Raw genomic sequence first — 26,931 nt, 5'->3', positions numbered from 1 at the left:
ACACTGAGATTAAATCCGTACACCAATATGCACTGCTGGTCGTGTGACCTGTTAATCCAACGTCATCTCTCTGGATTTAAAATTGATTTTGAGGCTCATTATGTTATTTATATTTTCACAGAATTCTTCCATCCATTCATTTAAAGAAAACGGACATTTACAGAGAACAATTTCCAACAAAGAAATAAAACAAAGCGAGATTAATCTGCCCATTCTCTACATACAAAGCATGCAGGTGAGATGTGTAAAGCACAACTAATTTTTGCAAAATTGTAATTTTCTCTGTTGCCATAACATCACTACAAGCGACTGTTTTTGTTTGATTAAGAGGAATTGTTGACAGTTTCTATTTTTGAAGCAATGAAGAGGGGAGGTGCTATCGAATAGGTCCAATTTTGCAAGTACTAAATATACACAAAAACAACAAAGGTATGACTGCATACGTATGAAGCTCATAAACACGAACACAAGCATGCCACTTAGAGCTTTTATACCACGAAACGATGAGTATTAAATAAAAATAAAACATCACAGTATGTTATGTTAACTGTGTGTCTCAGAATAAACGATTGTGGGTCATCGTTTTGACTCGTGTTGAAATAAAATCATAGATGTAAAGCTACTACTATTACTATTAATACTCCTACTAATAATATAAATAATAACAACAGCTTATCGCAATATTGTCCTGCAACAAGTCGATAAATATAGTTCACAATTTAAATTATATATTCAACAGTGACCTAACACATTTCACTGAATATCTGCTGTTTTCTGCTCACCTGCTGGCTCTCAAAGGTCCAGGTGCTGTCAGGTAAAGAAGCATCCAGAACACTGATCACCTCCTTAAAGTCTGTGGTGCTGCTGGGTTTAATCAGAGTAAAATCGCTGTACTCTGACATCGGAGACATACAGGACCTGAAGGACTGACTCTGAGACAGCATGTCTCCTCCCAGGACCTCCACGTATTTTATAGGTCCATCAGTGTTGAGCTGAATCTGCAGGTTTCTGTTGGGGTTCTTGTAATCATCAGAGTCAGTCCGTCTCATGCAGCACGTGCTGCTGCTCCTGCTGTTCCTGATGCATTTAACCGCTAAGATGAGGAAAGTGACCAGAGACAGCACGGACACCGAGGCCAGAGAGAGAATCAAATAAAGGGTGATTCTCCCAGTTTTCTTGCTGGGCTCGGCCACTTTATGTCGGAGATCTGAGATGGGCTCATGGAGGCCGTCCTCCAGTATGATAGAAACCGTGACTGTGGAGGACTGGATCGGTTCCCCGTCGTCCTTGATCTCTATAAGGAGCCTCTGAGAGGAGTCGTCTTGCTCGGACACAGCGCGTTTAGTCCTCACCTCCCCTGTGTACAGATTGACAGTGAAGAGAGAGGCGTCTGTGGCCTCCGCCAGTCTGTAGGAGATCCAGGCGTTATGGCCCGAGTCAGCGTCCACGGCCGTCAACTTGGTAACCAGGTGACCCGCTTTCGCGGAGCGAGGCATCCTCTGATGAGAGAGGGAGCCCATGGCAGCGGAGGAGGGGTAAATAACAGCGGGGGCATTGTCGTTCTGGTCCAGGATAAAAACATGGACAGTGGCGTTGCTGCTGAGAGACGGAGAGCCCTGATCCTTTGCCTGGACCTGAATCTGAAACACCTTCAGTTTCTCATAGTCAAACGAGTGCATGCTGTAGATGCTGCCGTTATCTGAGTTAATGTAAACATACGATGAGACAGAAACGTCCTGCACTTTAGAGTCCAGTATAGAGTAAGAGACCTTTGCGTTTTCACCAAAATCCAGGTCAGATGCTGATACTGAGTACAGGATAGAGCCTGGTACTCCATTCTCTTTTAAATACACATTATAGGTCTTCTGAGTGAATACAGGAGCATTGTCATTAACATCAGTGATAGTGACCGGTATGATTTTCTTACTGGACAGAGGGGGAGAGCCTGAATCAGTGGCTTTGATTTCTATATTATACTCTGAGGATCTCTCTCGGTCTAAAGAACCGCTTGTAATCAATTCATAATTATTAGAAAACGAAGGTTTCAGAGCGAACGGGGAACTTTTGGAAAGATGTAAGGTCACTTTGCCATTTTCACCGGAGTCCAGGTCTCTTGCACTGATCAGTGCCACGACTGTGCCACTCCGTGCGTCCTCGGGTACAGGACTAGGACCCGAAGTTAGCACAATCTCCGGAGCGTTATCGTTTATATCCTCTATGTCCAGCTGCACACGACTGTGACCTTCCATTTCGGGAACCCCTCTGTCTTTAGCAGTTATATCAATAAGGTAATATTTATTACTTTCATAATCTAATGGGCTCTTTAATATAATTTCTCCTGTTTCCACATTGATTGCAAATGTTGATAACACCGAGTCAGGAGTGCGGGACCCGAAAGAATATCTAACTTCACCATTAAGCCCATCGTCGGCGTCTGTTGCTGTAAGTTTAACTAGAAACGTCCCGGTGGTGATATTCTCCTTTAGAACAACCTTGTACTCGTTTTCACTAAACACTGGAAAGTTATCATTATTATCAAGTACAGTAATTGTGATTTTACATGTTCCCGATGTGACTGGGGTTCCTCCATCTAAAGCTGTCAACAGCAGCTGATGGAAAGCATTTTTCTCGCGGTCTAAGGGTTTCTCTAACACTAATTCTGGGACAGCTTTACCACTCTTTGTGTCCTTGAATTTCAATGAAAAATGATCGTTTTTGCTTAAAGTATACGTTTTCAAAGAATTGCTCCCAACATCGGGGTCCTCTGCATTTTCTAAAGGAAAACGTCTGCCGGGACCAACTGACTCTGGTATTTTAAGATTAATTTCTTGGGTAAGAAAACTAGGAGCATTGTCATTTATGTCTCTTATTTCCACCTCAATTCGATGAGACTGTAAAGGATTTTCAACAACTACTTGCAGAGGTAACACACAGCTGGCGCTTTGTCCACACAAAGCCTCTCTGTCTATTCTGTCATTCACCACGAGCTCGCCCTTCCCCGCATCCATGCTGAAATACTGCTTATCAGCATCAGAGGCAACGTGCAGCTTACGGTCAAAAATATCAGATAATCCCAAGCCCAAATCTTTGGCAAGATTTCCTACCACAGAGCCCTGTTTTAGTTCTTCTGGAATGCTGTAACGAGTTTGTCCGTCTATTGTACTCCACAAGAGAAAGAAATGATGCCACCAAAGCGCCAGCCATCTCCAGTCTCGACATCCCTTTCTCTTTGTCATCCTTGGTCCGTTATAAAAGATTAATTCCAGTTGACATAATGCACTGAAAAATTCTGAAATCCATCATCGCAGGTATGATTCCCATAGAACCATTCCCACATATTATTGAGGACACATATAAAACCGTAACATTATAAAATATGAGCGCATTGCTCCTTCGGTCCTCTGCCTCTCTTCATTGTAAGTGTTCGAGTACCGAGGATGAATGGGGGCAGGGACTAGATTGCTTTGTACAGTTCTGAATCCTATTGGTGCCCATCAGCCATCTCTGTCATCCAATAAGAAGGAAACCAATCGACACTCTTAAAGGCACAGCATCTATTTTCTCTCTCCGGATTCACTTTGATCACAGGCAGTAATCACGAATTACTGGACTTCACGCAATGCAAAGCATATTATCCCACTAACTAATAAATCACTTAATATACTAATTATTTTTTATTTCGCTAGCCATTATTAATTAATCCAGTCAACGAAATTTAGTGGAAGATGTGTAAATAATGGGCATCCCATTTAACTGCATGTCCGCATGTGCCACGTGTAAAATGTATGTGTGTTTCAAACAGAGCATGCATTCTAATAAGCGTCGCTGTCCACCTTCGCGGTGCTGAACAATTTGGAAGAGCCTTTGTGCACTGTTTAGAGTTTACTGAAAGACTTTAATCTAATCACGAATGTTAGATGGAAATAAAACCCAGTGTGTCATTTAAATATGCAAACCTTAAAATAAATTGTTGTCTGCCCGCATGCGGCTTTATTATCTATATTCTGCTCAAAAGAACTCAAAGCCAACATCTAATGTTGCCAGTAGACTGAAAAAAAAATCACCGTTGGTTTTCTACACTACTTAGTACAGTCTATAAGTTTACAAGAAGCTATTTACTCATTCAAAACTTGTAAGTAAAACATGACTCTTTTTTTAAATTCTGCTGCGGCACAATCAGTGATCTTTCAAATTTTTACTTATCACTTCTTTTAGTATTCTATGCTCACCTGCTGGCTCTCAAAGGTCCAGGTGCTGTCGGGCAAAGACGCATCCAGGACACTGATCACCTCCTTAAAGTCTGTGGTGCTGCTGGGTTTAATCAGAGTGAAATCGCTGTACTCTGACATTGGAGACATACAGGACCTGAAGGACTGACTCTGAGACAGCATGTCTCCTCCCAGGACCTCCACGTACTTTATAGGTCCATCAGTGTTGAGCTGAATTTGCAGGTTTCTGTTGGGGTTCTTGTAATCATCAGAGTCGGTCCGTCTCATGCAGCACGTGCTGCTGCTACTGCTGTTCCTGATGCATTTAACCGCTAAGATGAGGAAAGTGACCAGAGACAGCACGGACACCGAGGCCAGAGAGAGAATCAAATAAAGGGTGATTCTCCCAGTTTTCTTGCTGGGCTCGGCCGCTTTATGTCGGAGGTCTAAGATGGGCTCATGGAGGCCGTCCTCCAGCATGATGGACACCGTGACTGTGGAGGACTGGATCGGTTCCCCGTCGTCCTTGATCTCTATAAGTAGCCTCTGAGAGGAGTCGTCCTGCTCGGACACAGAGCGTTTAGTCCTCACCTCCCCTGTGTACAGATTGACAGTGAAGAGAGAGGCGTCTGTGGCCTCCGCCAGTCTGTAGGAGATCCAGGCGTTATGGCCCGAGTCAGCGTCCACGGCCGTCACCTTGGTAACCAGGTGACCCGCTTTCGCGGAGCGAGGCATCCTCTGATGAGAGAGGGAGCCCATGGCAGCGGAGGAGGGGTAAATAACAGCGGGGGCATTGTCGTTCTGGTCCAGGATAAAAACATGGACAGTGGCGTTGCTGCTGAGAGACGGAGAGCCCTGATCCTTTGCCTGGACCTGAATCTGAAACACCTTCAGTTTCTCATAGTCAAACGAGTGCATGCTGTAGATGCTGCCGTTATCTGAGTTAATGTAAACATACGATGAGACAGAAACGTCCTGCACTTTAGAGTCCAGTATAGAGTAAGAGACCTTTGCGTTTTCACCGAAATCCATGTCAGATGCTGATACTGAGTACAGGATAGAGCCTGGTACTCCATTCTCTTTTAAATACACATTATAGGTTTTCTGAGTGAATACAGGAGCATTGTCATTAACATCAGTGATAGTGACCGGTATGATTTTCTTACTGGACAGAGGAGGAGAGCCTGAATCAGTGGCTTTGATTTCTATATTATACTCTGAACATCTCTCTCGGTCTAAAGGACCGTTGGTAACCAGTGCGTAATTATTAGAAAACGAAGGTTTCAGAGTGAATGGAGACGTTTTGGGAAGTTGTAACGTGACTTTGCCATTATCACCGGAATCGAGGTCACGAACGCTGAGCAAAGCCACCACAGTGCCGCTGCGAGAGTCTTCGGGCACAGAAGTTGATTTTGAAGTGAGTACAATTTCTGGTGCGTTATCATTTACGTCTAATACATCCACCTGGACAGTACAGCGACCCTCCATTTTAGGGAAGCCTTTATCTGTTGCACTAATATCTATACGATATGATGTCTGAGTTTCGTGGTCTAATTGCTGTTTAAGATATATATCCCCGCTTACAGCATCAATATAAAACAACGAGACCACTGATGGCGGTGTGTGTACACCAAGCGAGTACTCAATGTCTCCATTCGGACCCTCATCTATGTCTGTTGCTTTTGTTGTAATAACAAAAGAACCATTTGCAATGTTTTCTTCAACAGCGATTTTATAAAAACTGTTTTCGAATAATGGCACATTGTCATTGAAGTCAAGCACAGTTATAATTATTTTGGAAGTTCCGGTCTTGACAGGATTACCTCCGTCTATGGCAGTAAGAAATAAATTGTGAGTGGATTTTTTCTCGCGATCTAAAGAGTTATTCAATACTAATTCGGGTATTTTCCCTCCATTTTCAATTTCTTTAACTTTTAGACTGAAGCACTCATCTTTACTTAGTGTGTATGTTTTTAATCCATTGCTCCCTACGTCGGGATCCACTGCCATCTCTAAGGGAAAACGAACACCTACAGCTGTGGATTCGGCTATTTCAATTATGTGATCACTTTTGAGAAAACTAGGGGCATTGTCATTTACGTCTCTAATTTCCACTTCGATCCGGTGTAACTGTAGCGGATTTTCTATAACAACCTGCAGAGGTAACACACAGCTGGCGCTTTGTCCACACAATGCCTCTCTGTCTATTCTGTCATTCACTAAAAGCTCACCCTTCCCCGCATCCACGCTGAAATACTGCTCACCAGCCTCAGAGGCGACACGTAGATTACGGTTAAAAATATCTGACAGTCCTAAACCCAAATCTTTAGCAAGATTTCCAACCAAGGAGCCTCTTTCCAGCTCTTCTGGGATACTGTAGCGAGTCTGTCCGTTTACTGTACTCCACAAGAGAAAGAACACATAATGCCACCAAAGCGCCAGCCATCTCCAGTCTCTGTATCCCATTCTCTTTGTCATCCTCGATCCGCTAGAATTCAGCGTTATTCCCCATGGAAACATCATTTAGAAAAAAAACAGACTGGTGAGAAATCCATAAACGAGGCACTCGTGGAACGCGAAATAAATAGTCGTTCATACATCATGAGAAGTGTAATAATGGTATATTATTTAATCCCAGTGTTTAAACGCATCCTTTTCTCATCCCGCGCTAGAAGCACTGGCTATAGTGAGCAGGATGGATGGGGGAGGGAGTAGATCTCTTTGTACAGCCTCCCATGCTATTGGCTCACAACACTGACCCCGCATCCAATACGAAAGGGAAAGACATATTATAGACCCAGCACAAAGACTATAACACAGAACACACACACGGGTGCTCACAGATGAAAAATTCAACAATACTGAACAGTTAACTCAAAAATACGCACCTTTCTTCTTATTTTAACGCGTTCTTACAATAATTAATCTTATTTAATTTATATTGCAGTTTCTACAATAACATTAACTTTAAATTGGCAAGTTGTTTAAAAATTAAACCTAAGAAATAACATTAAATATAATATTCACTACAGTAAAATGTTAGATTAAATTGAAACATGTACCACTGCTGTATTCTGAAAACAAACGTACATCTTTTTGCACTGTTTGTGAAGCTGTTCAATTGCTTGTCACTGTCCTATATCGAACATCCAAACAGTCAAATCGCGCTGAGTATTCAACAACTCTAATACTGAAATATGTCAAATATCCTATGAGGATTAAAAGTTATTAGCAGTTCGCATGGTTTCGATATGTGCATAATACTCAGACAGCTCTGTCTAAAGAATGTGCTTGTATTTCAGTCTTGTGAAGAAAAAAAAATATATTATGACAAATATATAAGCATACGATTTTTCTTTGAACCACTTAAAACATCATATCAAATCAACTGCTTTGATGGTACAGACTTCAAATGGTGAGGTTTTAAAGATTATGAGAAAAAAGTATTTCATTTTCTTCTCACCTGCTGGCTCTCAAAGGTCCAGGTGCTGTCGGGCAAAGACGCATCCAGGACACTGATCACCTCCTTAAAGTCTGTGGTGCTGCTGGGTTTAATCAGAGTGAAATCGCTGTACTCTGACATTGGAGACATACAGGACCTGAAGGACTGACTCTGAGACAGCATGTCTCCTCCCAGGACCTCCACGTACTTTATAGGTCCATCAGTGTTGAGCTGAATTTGCAGGTTTCTGTTTGGGTTCTTGTAATCATCAGAGTCAGTCCGTCTCATGCAGCACGTGCTGCTGCTCCTGCTGTTCCTGATGCATTTAACCGCTAAGATGAGGAAAGTGACCAGAGACAGCACGGACACCGAGGCCAGAGAGAGAATCAAATAAAGGGTGATTCTCCCAGTTTTCTTGCTGGGCTCGGCCGCTTTATGTCGGAGGTCTGAGATGGGCTCATGGAGGCCGTCCTCCAGTATGATGGACACCGTGACTGTGGAGGACTGGATCGGTTCCCCGTCGTCCTTGATCTCTATAAGCAGCCTCTGAGAGGAGTCGTCCTGCTCGGACACAGCGCGTTTAGTCCTCACCTCCCCTGTGTACAGATTGACAGTGAAGAGAGAGGCGTCTGTGGCCTCCGCCAGTCTGTAGGAGATCCAGGCGTTATGGCCCGAGTCAGCGTCCACGGCCGTCACCTTGGTAACCAGGTGACCCGCTTTCGCGGAGCGAGGCATCCTCTGATGAGAGAGGGAGCCCATGGCAGCGGAGGAGGGGTAAATAACAGCGGGGGCATTGTCGTTCTGGTCCAGGATAAAAACATGGACAGTGGCGTTGCTGCTGAGAGACGGAGAGCCCTGATCCTTTGCCTGGACCTGAATCTGAAACACCTTCAGTTTCTCATAGTCAAACGAGTGCATGCTGTAGATGCTGCCGTTATCCGAGTTAATGTAAACATACGATGAGACAGAAACGTCCTGCACTTTAGAGTCCAGTATAGAGTAAGAGACCTTTGCGTTTTCACCAAAATCCAGGTCAGATGCTGATATTGAGTACAGGATAGAGCCTGGCACTCCATTCTCTTTTAAATACACATTATAATTTCGTTGAGTGAATACAGGAGGGTTGTCATTAACATCAGTGACAGTGACAGGTATGATTTTCTTACTGGACAGAGGAGGAGAGCCTGAATCAGTGGCTGTAATTTCTATATTATATTCCGAGACTTTTTCTCGGTCTAAAGGACCGCTGGTAACCAGTGCGTAATTATGGGAAAAAGAAGGTTTCAGGGCAAATTGAGAGGTTTTAGGGAGCTGTAATCTTACTTTACCATTATCACCAGAGTCAAGATCTCTTGCACTGATTAATGCCACGACTGTTCCATTTGGGGAGTCTTCTCGCACCGGCTTAGGATGAGAGGTAAGCATAATTTCTGGCGCGTTGTCATTGACGTCTATAACTTCCACATGAACAGTACAATGCCCCTCCATTCTCGGAGTGCCTTTATCTTTCGCACTTATGTCTAATTCATAATTTGCATTTGCTTCGAAATCTAACTTTCCTTTAAGAAATATGGTTCCAGATATATGATCGATAATGAAAATAGACATCATTGCATCTGATGTGTGTGCTCCAAACGAATATTCAATCTCACCGTTTTGGCCATCATCCATGTCTGTCGCTTTTGTTTGTACTATTAACGCACCTTCTACAGCATTTTCACTAACAGATACTTTATATGACGTTTTTTCGAAAGCGGGAACATTATCGTTATTGTCAAGAACACTAATAGTTATCTGTGCAGTCCCAGATCTTACCGGGCTTCCTCCATCCAGAGCGGTCAAAAGAAGCTTGTGAACAGCCTTCTTTTCTCTGTCTAAAACTTTTGCTAAAATCAATTCAGGGACCTTCCTTCCACCAGCAACCTCTTTCACTCTAATACTAAAACATTCGTCTTTACTAAGAGTATATGACTTCAGGGAATTACTGCCAACATCCGGATCTATTGCGCTTTCTAGTGGAAAATGAACCCCCACAACTGTCGATTCTGCAATTTCCAATGTAATTTCATTCGATGGAAATTTCGGTGCATTATCATTAATGTCTTGAATATCGACTTCAACTCGAAAAAGTTGTAGCGGGTCTTCAATTACAACCTGCAGAGGTAACACACAGCTGGCGCTTTGTCCACATAAAGCCTCTCTGTCTATTCTGTCATTCACCACGAGCTCGCCCTTCCCCGCATCCACGCTGAAATACTGCTCACCAGCCTCGGAGGCGACGCGCAGCTTACGGTCAAAAATTTCAGATACTCCTAAACCCAGATCTTTGGCAAGATTTCCTACCACAGAGCCCTGTTTTAGTTCCTCTGTGATGCTGTAACGAGTTTGTCCGTCTATTGTACTCCACAAGAGAAAGAAATGATGCCACCAAAGAGCCAGCCATCTCCAGTCTCGACATCCCTTTCTCTTTGTCATCCTTGGTCCGTTATAAAAGATTAATTCCAATTGACATAATGCACTGAAAAATTCGTAAATCCATCATCGCAGGTATGATTCCCATAGAACCATTCCCACTTATTATTGAGGACACATATAAAACCGTAACATTATAAAAAATGAGCGCATTACTCCTTCAGTCCTCTGCCTCTCTTCATTGTAAGTGTTCGAGTACCGAGAATGAATGGGGGCAGGGACTAGATTGCTTTGTACAGTTCTGAATCCTATTGGTGCGCATCATCCACCTCTGTCATCCAATAAGAAGGAACCCGATCGACACTCTTCATGTCACAGCATCTGTCCTCTCTCTCTCTGTGGATTCACTTTGATCACAGGCAATAATCACGAATTACTGGACTTGACAGAATGTAAAGCAAGCATGCGATATCATCAATGAATGAATAACTGGATGAATGACTGGATGTAAGAATGAAAAAACAAAGCCAGTCTTATAAACTTAATATAAGAATAACATTTTCCCTCACAATAACCTAATTAATTAATCCCATAAAATAATTTAGAGAAAGACGTTTATTCGATAGACATCCCATTTAACTGCATTCTTTTTTTTTTTAAACAGAGCTTGCGTTCCAGTAAGAGTCGCTGTCCACCTTCGTGGTGCTGAACTATTTGGAAGTGCCTTTGTGCACTGTTCCAGGTTTATTGAAAGACTTTAACAACGAATAATAGATGGGAATAAAAATTTAATTATGGAAACCTTAAAATATATTGTTATCTGCTCGCTTGCGTTTTGTTATCTATATTTGTGCTCAAAAGAACTCTGAGCCTACATCTAACATTGCCAGTAGATTGAAAAAGAAAATCACCGTTGCTTTTCTACTATTCCATTATCAATTAATCCAGTCAACGATATTCAGTGGAAGATGTGTAATTAATGGGCATCCCATTTAACTGCATGTCTGTACCACATGTGCCACGTGTAAAATGTATTTGTGTTTCAAACAGGGCATGCATTCCAATAAGCGTCGAACAATTTGGAAGAGCTTTTGTGCACTGTTAAGGGTTTATTGAAAGAGTTTACTCTAACCACGAATATTAGATTTGCATTATCCATATTCTGTTCAAAAGAACTCATAGCCTACATCTAATGTTGCTAGTAGACTGAAAAAACAAATCACCGTTGGTTTTCTACAATATTTGGTACAGTCTATAAGTTTACAAGAAGCTATTTACTCATTCAAAACTTAACTTAAATTCAGTGATATTTCAAATTTTTACTTATCACATCTTTTAATACTCTATGCTCACCTGCTGGCTCTCAAAGGTCCAGGTGCTGTCGGGTAAAGACGCATCCAGAACACTGATCACCTCCTTAAAGTCTGTGGTGCTGCTGGGTTTAATCAGAGTGAAATCGCTGTACTCTGACATTGGAGACATACAGGACCTGAAGGACTGACTCTGAGACAGCATGTCTCCTCCCAGGACCTCCACGTATTTTATAGGTCCATCAGTGTTGAGCTGAATTTGCAGGTTTCTGTTGGGGTTCTTGTAATCATCAGAGTCAGTCCGTCTCATGCAGCACGTGCTGCTGCTCCTGCTGTTCCTGATGCATTTAACCGCTAAGATGAGGAAAGTGACCAGAGACAGCACGGACACCGAGGCCAGAGAGAGAATCAAATAAAGGGTGATTCTCCCAGTTTTCTTGCTGGGCTCGGCCGCTTTATGTCGGAGGTCTGAGATGGGCTCATGGAGGCCGTCCTCCAGTATGATGGACACCGTGACTGTGGAGGACTGGATCGGTTCCCCGTCGTCCTTGATCTCTATAAGCAGCCTCTGAGAGGAGTCGTCCTGCTCGGACACAGCGCGTTTAGTCCTCACCTCCCCTGTGTACAGATTGACGGTGAAGAGAGAGGCGTCTGTGGCCTCCGCCAGTCTGTAGGAGATCCAGGCGTTATGGCCCGAGTCAGCGTCCACGGCTGTCACCTTGGTAACCAGGTGACCCGCTTTCGCGGAGCGAGGCATCCTCTGATGAGAGAGGGAGCCCATGGCAGCGGAGGAGGGGTAAATAACAGCGGGGGCATTGTCGTTCTGGTCCAGGATAAAAACATGGACAGTGGCGTTGCTGCTGAGAGACGGAGAGCCCTGATCCTTTGCCTGGACCTGAATCTGAAACACCTTTAGTTTCTCATAGTCGAACGAGTGCATGCTGTAGATGCTGCCGTTATCTGAGTTAATGTAAACATACGATGAGACAGAAACGTCCTGCACTTTAGAGTCCAGTATAGAGTAAGAGACCTTTGCGTTTTCACCGGCATCAGGATCAGTTGCGGACACAGAGCACAAAATTTTCCCAGGAGGATGGTTTTCTTTTACATAAATGAGATAAGAGGGCTTGGAGAAAATTGGTGGGTTGTCATTTACATCTGACAATTCAACGAGTATTATTTTTTCACTTGTTAATGCGGGGTTCCCTGAGTCAGAAGCACTTATTTTAACTCTATATTGGGCGTTTTTTTCACGGTCAAGTCGCCCATTTGTCACTAATGAATAATGGTTAGAAACGGAAGGGTTTAACTTAAAGGGAGATTTGGGGGATAAGGTCAGTAAAACTTTGCCATTGTCACCAGAATCTGGGTCTTTTGCACTTATTAATGCAATAACTGTCCCTACTGCAGAGTCTTCTGGAACAGGCGATGTTAAAGATGTAACAATGATTTCAGGATTATTGTCGTTAATGTCAAGTATTTTAATTTCGATCCCACAGTGCCCATCCATCTGAGGATTTCCTTTGTCTTTGGCAGTAATATCAAATCTATGTAAAGAGTTTGTTTCATGGTCTAAATTTCCTCTAACAACTATAGTTCCAGTAGAAGATTCAATGGCAAATAACGATAAAATCAAATCCGATGTTTGTTCTGCAAAAAAATATTCGATTTCTCCATTTACTCCTTCGTCTGCATCCGTGGCCTTAACGTGCAGTATTTCAGTCCCGGGTGTTGCTTTCTCACTAACATTAGTCTCATACACTTGTTTTTCAAACTGGGGCGCATTGTCATTGATGTCAAGTACTATAACTGTAATTTCAGATGTCCCTGAACGCACCGGATCTCCACCATCTACAGCGGTGAGGATGAGATTATGTACAGGCATCTTTTCTCGATCAAGAGGTTTTTCAAGCACTAATTCAGGGATCTTCCTTCCGTCCTTGTGATTTTTAACAGTCAGTTTGAAATTGTCGTTTTTGGTTAGCATGTAAGAACGCACAGAATTAACGCCGACATCGGGATCCTGCGCACTTTCTAAAGGAAATCGAGCACCTGGATTTACCAGCTCTGCAATTTTTACCACCTTTTCTTTTGTAAGAAAACTAGGAGAATTATCATTGGTGTCCTGTATTTCAATTTCGACTCTGTGCAGCTGTAGAGGGTTATCAATAACTAGTTCCAGAGGCAATAAACACGATGGTTTTTGCCCACACATTTCCTCCCTATCTATTCTATCGGTGACCACCAGTTCTCCCTTCCCCAAGTCCACACTAAAATACTGCTTACCAGCTTCCGAGGTTAACCGCAATTTACGCCTATGCAGTTCAGACACAACCAAACCCAAATCTTTGGCTATATTTCCTACCACAGAGCCCTGTTTCAGTTCTTCTGGTATGCTGTAGCGAGTCTGTCCGTCTATTGTAGTCCATAAAAGAAAGAAATGATGCCACCACAAAAACACCTGCCATGTCGGTAATCTGTTCCACATCATTTCACGTTCAGTATATCCCATATCTTTTCACTCCAGTCCCAACTTTTCGACCGATTAAGTATAGAAGGTTTATAATCCAAGGTAGATGCGTCCTCAGACATAACAGTGAAAGTCATGCTTTGTGTCTGGATATGCATCCTCCCCCTCCAGTGCAGAACATTGTAACGGTTAAGAGGGTGATGCTACTCGGTGAGACGGAGTAGATCTCTTTGTACAGCTCGGGATTTCATTGGTGGGAGCAGTACAGCTATTTCCACCAATCATGGCATCACTGAACATCTTCAAAGGAGTGACGCAAAAGCAAGAGCCACAAAAAAATAATCGAATTTCCCATTATTAAACACATTATCAAACATCGTTAGTTACTATGAATGAAACCGTATATCCAGCATCTGCAGTCATCTTAAAAATGTTTTTTGGGGGCTATAAATATAATTCTACATAATCCAGTGATTATATTTCTATCTTTTTATGCTATTATTAAAAGCTGATAGATGAATATGTATAGCGTCATCGGAGCTACTCAGTGAGTGATCACTTCAAAATTATTAATATAATGATTTGCATTAATCCATTGATACATGTATCTTACTCTTGTTAATCATCTTGCCTGTATGTACCTGCCTGCATGCACTAGCTTTTGTGGCAGACAAGGCTCTTCGTTGCCTTCCTGTGGCCAGAGCAAGCTAGTGCAGCCTGCAGACAGTAACTCACGCCTCAGAGAAATAATTCTGACGGCAGCCAACGTAAAATACCCGTATGGAGGTCGGTAGAGCAAGTGCGAGGGGAGGAGAGCGTTGATGACGTGGGAAGCCGCTCTCTCTCTCTCTGTCTCACCACATGAACACAGCCTGATCCTCTCTCTCTCACACACACTAATAGAGAGCGAGCATCATGCTACACTCATACTACACTTAAAACTATTCACAAATAATTTTAGAGATTTTTATAGACATCCCCATCTATGTGCGCCATCCCTTTAATGAAAATAGCCATTATGCGCTTAAAATACAACCCTCAATATTAAATATAGTACAAAACGCCGACATTAATTAACAAAAACTGCAAACACATCAATTAAAAATACCTAAAGTACGATACGAAAAACAAGAAAGAGTAAAGCTGTAGTATTGGAAGTAGTCGTGTTCTCTAATAAGAAGTGGGCGACAGAGGGAGATGTAGAGAGTCAGTGTGAGAGAGAAGGAGGAGGGGGAGCTCTTTGGAGCTATTTTCAGCACCACCAGTGTGGACAGCGCCACACAGGCGGCCAACTGCTGCTGCTGCATGCTGCTGAAGAGACAGCCAGCTTACAAGGCTCCCACTGAAGACGGGCCTGGAAAATAAAACCTCAGCCTACTCGATATTTTTTTCAGCTGTACACAAAAATACACAGGACTAGACTGCGTCACAAGCACAACCCATGAAATTTTACTGCTGTAAACACACATGTAGATAATGTGTGTTTACGGCACACATTATCTACATGTGTGTGTGTTTTTTGGCTAACTGTTATTTGGCATTGATGTTATCTGATACTTGTCACTTAGTATCAATATTTTAAGTCATTTTAACCTGTAATTTGTATCTTTGTACAGCACTTTGGCTAACACTACTGTTGTAATAAAATGTCCTATATAAATAAATAAATGTAAACATAAACATAAAAGGTGAAAGAACAGTAAAATAAAAAGCTTAAAATGTATGGTTAGATGTTTATTTAAAAAATATCTGGCCACATAAAGTATTAAATGTTATATTAATATTATGGTATTTAGTCATGGGGCAAAACCAAGGCTCGGAGACATAAGATAACTTAAAAATTCTGAAACCAGTTCTTGTTCAACAAAAGTTAAATTATTGTGGTTGGTATGTAGCTGCTAGTAAATTCAAGTTATTGAATCAAATCTGCAAGGACATTTGGGTGGCTGTAGCTCAGGTGGCAGAGCAGGTCAGCCACTAATCAGAAGGTCGGTGGTTCGATCCCAGGCTGCATCCTGGCTGCATGCCAAATATCCTTGGGCAAGATACTAACCCCGTGTTTGCCTACTGGTGGTGGTCAGAGGGCCCGGTGGCGCCTGTGTCCGACAGCCTCGCCTCTGTCAGTGCGCCCCAGGGCAGCTGTGGCTACAATGTAGCTTGCTATCGCCAGTGTGTGAATGTGTGTGTGAATGGGTGGATGACTGAATGTAGTGTAAAGCGCTTTGGGGTCCTATGGACTAGAAAAGCGCTATACAAATGCAGGCCATTTATTAAAAGTGAAATTGTGATTTACACAACTGGAAGCAAAGTTCTGCAAATGAAATCACTCTTAAAAATCCCCATATTCCATGTGTTCACTGTCCAGCACACAGTACACAGCTAATGCTGATCAATGGATCAGTTTCTACATCACACACAGGATGGAAAGCTGGATACTCTCCTATATAGTCACTATATAAATATGGAAATATTACCTCAGGTTTCATTAAATAATACCAGTGAAAGACTAATGACAGTAGTAGTATACCTACTACTATGAATTTACATTAACTAACTGTAGCTTAATGAAATAAAGTTCAAGTTTTCAATTCCATTTATTTTACGTTAGTTTCCAAAGTTTCTCCTTTCAGTTTATTGTTTACTGATTTAAGCTTAAGATTTAAGCTTAGTTCTCAGTAGCTTCATTCTTACTTTTAGTCTTCTGAAGTATAATAATATGGAGGGCATTTAACAGAGGTATGATTTAAGCTATTCAGAACAACTATTACAAATATAATACAACACTTTTTGAAGGTAGTTGACTCACTGGCATGTAGATGTACAAAGTCTTAAAAAAGCACATGCATCTCGGACTGTAATGACAAATTTCAACAAAAACAAAAACTTAACAAAAAGAAAAACACTGACATCTGCTCAGTTGTTTTATTTCAGAAGTGTAGTTTTTATTTTTATTTGAGAACTTAAATGTTTTTAATGCAAAGTTTTTTTTGTTTAGTTGGAGTTCACTATAATATGTAATTTTCAATAGTAGTTTCAGATGTACATATATGAACATTTCTTTACACTTTTAAAAAGTAAAAATCACCAAATGTGAATAATATACATCTGTGGAATCTTCCAAGGCACTTCTCCTTATGTCAAAACATGATACTGTATGTTTTTATACTTATTGCAGAACTTCTCTATACTTAGAGTTGCAGACACATTCTATTAAAGCCCAGTATATTCAGGTTTCTGAGACCATTTTCCATTTTTAAATAATCACTCTTAAAACACCATATTATTTTTATTCATCCTTTGTTAATCAGGATTACATTAACTAGATTATTAATAAATGCAGATATTTGCTGCTGAATTGTTTTTACTCATGCCATCAACTGCAGATTTGACAACAAAGAAGACTTGAACATGATTAATATTTAGAAATCATGACTAAAATCCTTTACATGTTGTATTGATCAGTGCATTGTTCTGACATTTAGAGATATGTGAGTATATTATTAATTCATGCCCCTCTGATAGATCATGTGACCCCACATGAAAAAAATAATGCTTTTTAATGCATTAAGTCATGTAAATACCATTACTGTAAAGCAGCACCTTTAATTATTTGTAGGCAGGTGTTGTGACAACTTTATAGTCCTTTTGGCGGGAACAGTTTGTGACCCTGTGGCATATTTCTCTTACTTTGGACCCTCTTCTATATCAGAAGAGAGGCAAGCCTGCGTTCTATAGCCTCCTAAGACCCGAACTCTTTCATGGGATGCAATTTTAATTTCTCTTCGCTATTTGGGCTGATTGGGACCTGATGAATGTAAAGACAAAGAATTACCAGATATTTTTTTTTACCTGATTTTTGTTTCTAGGAAAAATTAGATCCACATATGAGGATATTCGTATGAAATTTCGATCGAACAGCAGCAATATAATGTCCTCATAAGTGAATATCAGACCCTTGTGGAGCAAAATTGAGTATTTTGGTCTAAATAACCCAAAATGTGTTGTCCAAATATGTGGACGCCAGGTCCTAGGAGGATAAGGCAGGCTTGATAAAAGCCATACCTATCTGTGTAATGCAACATAAACAGGACACCTCATGAATCAGCAGAACAGTTTATTGATCTTTATTTTGATATCTCCTAACTAAGTTTGAGTGAATTTCTGGTAATAGAATACTGAAAACAAGCTAGTGATAATTGATCATTCTAAACAGACAGACATTGCCATCATTAGTAGGTTATTGTCCTATTACTTGAGCTATTCTTCATCATTTGGATTGCAATATCCTATTTAATCACTATGATGCAATGGTTTCTTATTTATATAGTGGTTGATGGTCCAGAGTATCAATCCAGTAACTAAAGTTCTTGGTACTGGACAGCATAATCCGTGCACCTTCATTCTGGCATGAGATCTGTAGCAGCTGGTCTTCCCTGCTAATACATTCCTTAAACCAAATTAACTTGTTTACAGTGAGAGATACTGAGCTTACACAAATATCCTATTTAAATGTAAAACACTTTGAGGCCTTTAAAATCTATAACGGAGCTGATGGCTTACTAATCTATAGTGAGATCTTAAATTATGAGCGCATTAATGTAATTAAGTGTTTGCCCCCAGTCAACAATCAAATTATGTTTTATTGATAACCTACTTAAGCAATAAACCAGTCACACCGTCACACGTGCTCAGATGTCACAAAAGCCACATCCATGGATGCCTGATTGAATCAGTGGAGGTAAATGTTTTGTGAGGTATGCAAAGAGATGTGTTGCTTGTAAAAACCCCCAAAAACAAACAAACAAAGAATGATTATCTGCTTATGTGGTGTTTGGACACTGCAGCAAAATAAGTTATTGTTACATTTTGTGTTTAAAGTCTGTTTTTGTATGTGATTGAAAAGATGTGCCTGTGTGAGTGCATCAGTACTCTGTCCTGCTTGTTTAATCAGAATAATTTGCACTGATGTATGTCTTTGATGGCAATAGTGTACAAGAAGAATAAAAAATATTTCTTACCTTATTTGGTGAGTCATGATTTGACAGGATTGAGGTAGGAAACAGGAACAGCGCAGCGCAATGAGTGGAAAGAAAACATGAAAGAGAAAAACAAGAGAGACAAGATATCAGTTAGACTGGTGTCTTTATCCAGAGTTTGGCTGTGGGGAGAACGGTAACCAGCATACTTACCATTACAAAAAAAAACAAAAAAAAAAACAAAAAAAACAAAAAAAACAGGGTGAAAAGATTGTGTGGTGAGTCATAAAGTACTAATCGTACTAACTAACTAACTATAAACTGGTGTTATAATGATGTGCAGTGAATAACAGTGTAATAACTATTTATTCAGATAGACTGTGTTATCTGCTCTGTGTGTGCACAAACTATTAAATTTCTACACGGGAAGTAATGATATGATTAAATGCTCATCACAATGTACTGTACCAAACATCAAAAGACAGAAAAAAGAAAACAAATACAAAGCATGATACAAGTTTTCCTCATACCATCTTAAAAATGTATAAAAATAAGTGCCGTATTTTCAAACAGTATTAAGCATTAAGGAGGCTGTAACCTTAAATGATAAAAGACTGGAACATGGTATCAATCTAATACTCAGAGTCTGAAGTATGTATTAATAAAAAGATCCAATGTGAGTATGAAAGTGAAGGAGAGAGAAGGGATATTCACAGATACAATCTTAAAGTATATATATATTGTTAGTTTAACAAAAATCAAAACCAAAACAGATGATACTATTGTAAAAAACAGAAAATAAATCAGGTGATATAACATAAAAATAATCTCTGTTGGATATGTAATAACAGTAAACAGACCATTGTCACAGCAGTTTTAGCTAAAATATCCATTTTGATCAGTATTCATGAAACAATTTACAGGTAAAACAATCAGCTAACCTCTTTCAACAGAAGCACATACATGCTTGGATACTACAACAACCATTTTAGCCCAAATAGGAACACCAGTGTGATCATTACTGAGGGATAATAGGTCAAAGGAATCAAATCACACCACTGCACTGGTGGAAAAACTGCCACTACCCCCATAACAACAGCAGAGGGCCTCAAGGCGATGGCGAGCTAAATCCATGCCATATTAATGAGATTCTTTGCACTGTGCCCCATGTTTGTCACATCTGACATGTGTGATGAGTATCTTAGCGGGGGAGCTCTGAGCTTCTAAGACAAAGCAAAGCATAAACTGCTTTTCATTACACTGGGATTATACATTAAACTGTACATTATATAACCTTGCCATTTATGCATATGAACACATTTCAGGAAGTAATACATGATCAGTGTTGCTTAGAAACACAAAACAGCTCAGCCAGTGCACAAAGAAATGACAAAAGGACACCAAAATGCTGTTGTTCCTTTTAAAAAGCCATACAAAAAAAATAAAATAGAAATCAGGTCATTCAGTGGGTCATTCACAGTTGAATTACAGTCATCAGAGACAACATTTTGCTGAAACGGGTTGTGAGAAAACACACAGGGTAGCACAGATTAGAAAAAATATCACAAACAGCCATGACAGCCCAATCTCCCTCCCCTTTCTCCATCATTAGCCACCCAAGGTCTGAGGATGCTGCACCTATTTTCCCATAACAGGGGCGTTTCCTTTCCTCATTCTAGCCACAAATCTAAAAAGCCAGTAAGTACCAGAGGGTACATCTGCTGCTGAACCCCTGTGGCATCATAAAAAATGGTACAGTCCTGCCCGGGAGTCAGCTTGTTGCTATGGTAACACATCCCACCTCCTTTACTTGCATCCCACCCTGCTTCCTGCAGCCTAACAGGGATAGCAAAAAAAGGAGCTAGAAAAAACAATATGGAGGATGAATAGCCAGCAGAAGAGGAGATGGGAAATGATGCTCTCACACACGTGCACATTCACACTCATAACATGTTCAGATAAAGCAGACATTTATAGACTGCTGGGTACAAACAAATCTCTTGGCAATTGGCAGAAAAGTGGGACAAAAGAGATTTTTCTTCTTGTCACAAACATAGCAGCCAAACACAGAGATGAAAAAACACCCAATGGTTTGTTATTATTTTTATAGACTGGACAAAATGTCCTACATTGAGCAATCTTCCTCTCCCTTTCTCTGTGTGTCTTTTTTTCCTCTCTCTGCAGCAGAGTGGTGCAGCTGGAGAGGGGGAGGGGAGGGATGCAGAAAACGAGATCAGGAGGAAAATGAAAGAGTGCTGTAGACAGAATAACTGATAAAGAGTGGCGTCCAGCTACAATTTCACACCACTTTAACTTAAGTTAATAATTAAATTTGAATGGTTAAAATAAATATATGTACACTTTATGTGTGCTTGCTTTTTAATATATTTTCTCAAATTTCTTACCCATATACTGCAAATTTTAAAGGTGTATACTTCCATGAAGCAATAAATGAACTCTCCCACAGGGACAGACCACACTGGGTTTTTTAAGCGTTATTTTTGAGAGATCTGTAGCTTTTATCTTTTCCCTGTTAGTATCATGTTCAATATATTACACTGTCTGCCCAAAGGATATTATGACATACTTATAAGTCCCCAATATCTCAGCTATCTGGCCAATACTGTAAAAAAAATACAACAGGGGACTTAAATATATACATCCTCATCTTCAAAGACAACACACAATGTGTTGATAGCCCCCAGAGGCATAAACATGAGCACACAGCTGCTCACCAGACAGCCTGGCAAGGAAGTCAGGACACATAGAAACAGTTTAGATCTGTGGGAACCAAGAGCTTCTGCATGTGATTAAAGTTTTGTGGCTAGTAGGAAGTTTAACAAAGTAATAACCAAGGGTTTGTGTAGGTTTGAAGGTTCTAAAATGGCTGATGGCAGCTTCAAGGGAGGGTTCTTAAAAAGGAGAAGGATAAAAGAACATACGGATTTAGTAAATGGTATAAAACTCGTTGAATGATTTAAGTGGTTGCAAAGACATTTCTGTGAGCTTTGACCCCTAAGGAGACAAAAGAATTTATGGCAGTCAGTAAAAAATGCCACCAGCATAAACAGGAAAGACATAATGGAGTAAAGACAGTTAAAAACAGGTAAAGCAGACACAGATGTAGGCGTATAATAATGGCAGACTGCTTCCAGAGGGTATGTGGGTTAACACAATTAACCTCATGGTTTGAGATTTTTGAACTTGGATTTTTATATGCACAAACCCTGACCTCAAGATATAAGTATATATAAATAACAATATATATTTAAAACAAAACAGACTATAGACACCAGACAATAAAGATCCACAACTTTCATTCAAAAGTGGAGAACATGAAACAAACAGAACTGCTGAAGGATTATCTTTAATTACGTTATGCCAATAGTAAGTCACCACTCATGCAATAACCAGAATATTTAAAAAAAAGCACTATGAACCTTACATCTAAAGTGAAGTCTAATTTTCACCAAATGTGGAAAAAAGAAAAGTCAGTTATTATTTTTCTCATGACAGGCGCTGCAATAATAACAGGGTTATTTGTGCCAAAACAGCACAGAGCTTTCATATTAAAAAAAAAAAAAACTTACAGAGGATGATGTGGAAAGAAGAAAATCCACTCAGTTGCTATGTAATGCTCACAAGATACTGAATAATTAATTACAGATTAATTAGATTTCAATATAATTTAGTTCAGTTGTCCTGTGTAACTGCATTTGTTGTTCAGTCAGATTCAGCCTCTAGTTGTTTGTTATACAACATTTATCTCTAGCTTTATGGTTTTGCTGGTTTTCTACTTATTTTTTCTACATACTTCAGTCTCTCTGTCTGTGTTACTTACAGTGCACTTAAATGTAGCCTGACATAATAGTTTCAGTTTTCTATTTTCACCTTTTTACAGCAGACAAAGAGGGCTGCAGACCAAAATGGCTGCTGTGCTTCACAAACACAAATGCTGCACAGAGGATGATGAGACTGTGCCGGTTACCACGTGCTTCTTCCCTTCCCCCTCCTGCCTCTCTCTTTCTCTCCATCTCCTCTCAACCTCCTTAGGATAAATTGTGACTGTTCCCTTTACACCTGCAGTACATTTTAAACAGTTAAACCCCAAAACACTGTATCATTCTTTGATCATATTTATTGAATTGAATGAACTAACTTTGTTATATTCAAGAGGAATTCCACCCTGGCTTTTGTATTGCAACCACAACTGCTGCTGTAACATGTGCAGCCCAAAACCCACGCCTGTAAACTGTTATGAAGGGAACTAGGTCACTGAAAAGTAGTCCACTGCATGGTTGTGTTTTTCGCAGTGAGAGCAATCTGTAGCAAAGCTTTAGCAGGGATGAAGCCCTGAATTATTTTTATTTTACTATGGCAAGATAGTAAGAAGACTATCTCTGATAGCCATACAGCACATTATAACTCCTCTTTGCATTTTTCAGAGTAAGAGGTCTCAACATGGAAAGCACATTGTTATGTGTTTCGTCAGCACATAACATCAAGTTTCACTGCAAGATGAGGCAAACATTTGCCAGCACTACTATATGACAAATTTAACAAATAATTAATATGATAAAGAAACAATGAAAACAAGATGGAAATACTAATTCAATAAGATGACTGTAGTGTCATAAAGCAAAGACAAAAGTTCACCCTTTGTACCGAGCATGAATCAGCATAAGAGAATGTGCAGTAACAAAAAATGCTGATTCATTTTCAAAATAACTGAAAAGTATCTGTTAGGCTTGTAGACTATACCAGTCAAGAAAAAAAAGAAAAGAAAAAAAAATCCACCGTTAAGCATGTCTAAATAGTAAGTTGTGGTGGGAACTAATGAACTAATTTATTCAGTATAGTTTTAAATTCACATTTTCTGAACCATCCTATTGCATTTTTTAATTTTTATACCCCTGAACAACTGTCTATAATCTTAACTTAGATAGATACCTGCAGACTACTTTTGGAACAGTAAGGACTGAAACTGAGTAGACTTGATGATATAAATACAGTATGAGATAATAAAAATAATGACTGATCAGTGACCTAACTAATGTGTGTGTGTGTGTGTGTGTGTGTGTGTGTGTATATATATATATATATATATATATATATATATATATATATATATATATATATATATATATGTGTGTGTGTGTGTGTGTGTGTGTGTGTGTGTGTGTGAATATAGATTTTCAGGAATTTATGACCTCACCTCCGTGGGTATATTCTCTGACTCGGTTTTATGCCTTTGAACTGTCCTGGTAGCACTTTGGTCAATACTCATAGTGCTTTGGCTGAAGGGTCGGGAGTTCTTCACATCACTCATTCGAGAGTCAGTAGTACCATAGACCTCATAACTGAACCCCTGCTTCAGCGTACCGGTGCCGCTTACGTCTGCGTAAAGGGGAGGATAGTATGGAATAACAGGAAGATTCCCGCTGGATTTATAAAACAACCTCTCGCGTCTCCACCTGTAGATTCTGACTGATATAATAACCACTAAACACGTGATGAAGAGGAAGGAAACTACAGCCAGAGCCAAGACCAAGTAAAAAGTCAGGTTGTCATTGTACTCCTTGTCGTGCGTCAACTCAGTGAACTCCGACAGCACTTCAGGGAAGCTGTCCGCCACCGCCACGTTAACAATGACTGTAGCAGAACGAGAGGGCTGCCCGTTGTCCTCCACTATAACAGTCAGTCTTTGCTTTACAGCATCTTTATCAGTGACTTGGCGGATAGTTCTGATTTCTCCATTCTGTAAGCCCACTTCAAACAGCGCCCTGTCTGTGGCTTTCTGCAGTTTATAGGAGAGCCAGGCATTCTGTCCAGAGTCCACATCAACAGCCACCACTTTAGTCACCAGATAGCCCACATCTGCTGAACGAGGCACCATTTCAGCCACCAGAGATCCACCAGTCTGGACTGGGTACAGAACCTGAGGGGGGTTGTCGTTTTGGTCCTGGATCATTATTTTCACAGTCACGTTGCTGCTGAGTGGAGGAGAGCCTCCATCTTGCGCTTTTACGCGAATATGGAACTCTTTTGTTTGCTCATAGTCGAAGGAGCGCACAGCAACTATCTCCCCCCGCTCTACATTCACTGAAAAATAAGCAGAAGCTGACATCCCATTCAGCTGACTATCCTCAAGAAAATACGAAATGCGCGCATTGCTTCCATAGTCCATGTCGCTGGCTTTGACGGTGAGGAGTGACATACCAGGTGAATTATTTTCATTGACGAAAGCGGTCAAAAACTGTTGCGGGAACGTTGGTGCGTGGTCATTTACGTCCGATATTCTTAAATTAATACTCTTGTTTGTGGAAAAAGGCGGGGAACCCTCATCTACTGCTGTAATAGTTATATTATATTCTGGTACTGTTTCACGATCCAAAATATCGTCAGATATCAGACTATAGAAATTAGGTGCGGAGGACTTGATTTTGAAAGGCAAATCTTGGCTAATATAACACCTAACATGACTATTTTTACCCGAGTCCAAATCTTTAATATTGATCATTGCTATGACGGTATTTAGAGGGGAATCTTCTGGTATTGCATTGGAGAGGGAAATGATGCTAATTATAGGGGCATTATCATTTAGGTCGGTCACTTCAATTAGCACCTTGCTTGTGTCTGTAAGGCCCCCTTTGTCCGTGGCTTCAATGTTTATTTCATAATGTTTAGCTTTTTCATAATCTAAAACACCAGTTACACTTATTTCTCCGCTGTGGGGGTCTATAATAAACAGGGAAGATGCACTGCTGGTATGCTGTGAGAACGAAAATGTTATCTCTTCATTTGTTCCCTTATCATTATCAGAGGCACTGACTCTTAAAATAACGGCGCCCTTCGGTGCGTTTTCAGGAACGGTAACCCTGTAAACGGACTGGCTGAATACTGGCGCATTGTCGTTAGCATCCAGAACAATGACGTTTATTTTGACTGAACCCGATTTCTGAGGATTACCTCCATCAAATGCTGTCAGAGTTAATTTATGCTCTTCTTGTTTTTCTCTATCAAGCGATGTGTGAAGAACCATTTCAATATATTTTGTACCATCGGGAAGAGATACAACGTTCAGTTTGAAATTATCTGAAGGGTTGAGTTTGTACGTTTGAATGGTGTTCATTGCTACATCAGGGTCACTGGCACTCTCTAAGGAATAACGAGCCCCCGGTGAGGCAGATTCAATAACCTGGAAATTGTATTCCTTCTTGGAAAAATACGGAGCGTTGTCATTGATATCTAAAATCTCTACATCGATTCTGTGTAGCTCCATTGGATTTTCAAGGATTATTTGGAAATGAAGAGAGCACGGAGACACTTGCTTGCATAATTCTTCCCTGTCTATCCTTTTAGCCACTACTAAAGTCCCTTTTTCTGAATTCAGACCAATGTACTCACTGTCGTCCTCGGTAAATATCCTAGCACGCCCAGATTTCAATCGCTTAATATCCAAACCTAGATCTTGAATTATATTCCCGACAACAGAGCCCGTCGCCATCTCCTCTGGTATAGAATAACGGACCTGACCGACAGCCATTTCTGCGACGCAGATGCAGACAAGCAGCGGCAACAATGAAGCAATTTTCTTTTCGGCGAAATAACAAAAAACACCCATAGTGACGAAATTGTTCACAATATCTGAATGAGGAAAAGAGAAAAAAACACGGTGGGAAAACGGACCAAATATTTGGTCACAAGTTAACAACTGAGTACGGGGAGTGTGGTTTGTCAGTCTAGCTCCGAATAAAGCAACAGAATGGCGAGGGAGGACCTCGACTAGAAAAAAAGCTCTGATTTTAGTGATACTAACCAACAGCGGCACTTAGGGACATAAAAGGGAAATGCAGAAATAGATAGATAGATAGATAGATAGATAGATAGATAGATAGATAGATAGATAGATAGATAGATAGATAGATAGATAGATAGATAGATAGATAGATAGATAGATAGATAGATAGACAGACAGACAGACAGACAGACGGATGTTGTGTCTCTGTCCAAGGTACTGGACATTATATAAAGTATTGTAATAATAATTCTAACCTCTAGAGGAGAGTCTGGTTCATCCAGGATGCTCTTTTCACTCTGTATCCGCTGCATC

At 40.5% G+C, this 26,931-nt stretch overlaps 3 protein-coding genes across 30 annotated transcripts in view; all 3 read right to left on the bottom strand.

Annotated features, from left to right (window-relative positions):
• The window catches only part of LOC309713957 (protocadherin gamma-C5-like), a 308,827-nt gene that overhangs the window by 32,049 nt on the left and 249,847 nt on the right, over positions 1 to 26,931 (bottom strand). The gene's annotated exons all lie outside the window — the stretch shown is intronic.
• On the bottom strand, positions 744 to 26,638 carry LOC309715931 (uncharacterized protein; the record flags this gene model as incomplete). Its single annotated transcript, XM_082549433.1, has 6 exons — positions 24,034 to 26,638; positions 18,806 to 18,860; positions 11,400 to 13,886; positions 6,440 to 6,604; positions 4,230 to 5,599; positions 744 to 3,293 (listed from the first exon to the last, which is right to left on the bottom strand). Exons 1-6 carry the CDS (start codon positions 26,440 to 26,442, stop codon positions 744 to 746), a joined length of 9,036 nt encoding a protein of 3,011 aa, XP_082405559.1. The 5' UTR covers positions 26,443 to 26,638.
• LOC309714122 (protocadherin gamma-C5-like) lies at positions 7,657 to 10,318 on the bottom strand (the record flags this gene model as incomplete). Its single annotated transcript, XM_082546300.1, has 1 exon — positions 7,657 to 10,318. The coding sequence occupies exon 1, from the start codon at positions 10,123 to 10,125 to the stop codon at positions 7,657 to 7,659; it is 2,469 nt and encodes an 822-aa protein (XP_082402426.1). The 5' UTR covers positions 10,126 to 10,318.

Source organism: Aulonocara stuartgranti (assembly GCF_965226115.1).
Source record: "Aulonocara stuartgranti genome assembly, chromosome: 2".
NCBI lineage: Eukaryota > Metazoa > Chordata > Actinopteri > Cichliformes > Cichlidae > Aulonocara > Aulonocara stuartgranti.
The sequence above is the reverse complement of the archived record's forward strand: the minus strand, read 5'-3'. Positions and strand labels throughout refer to the sequence as shown.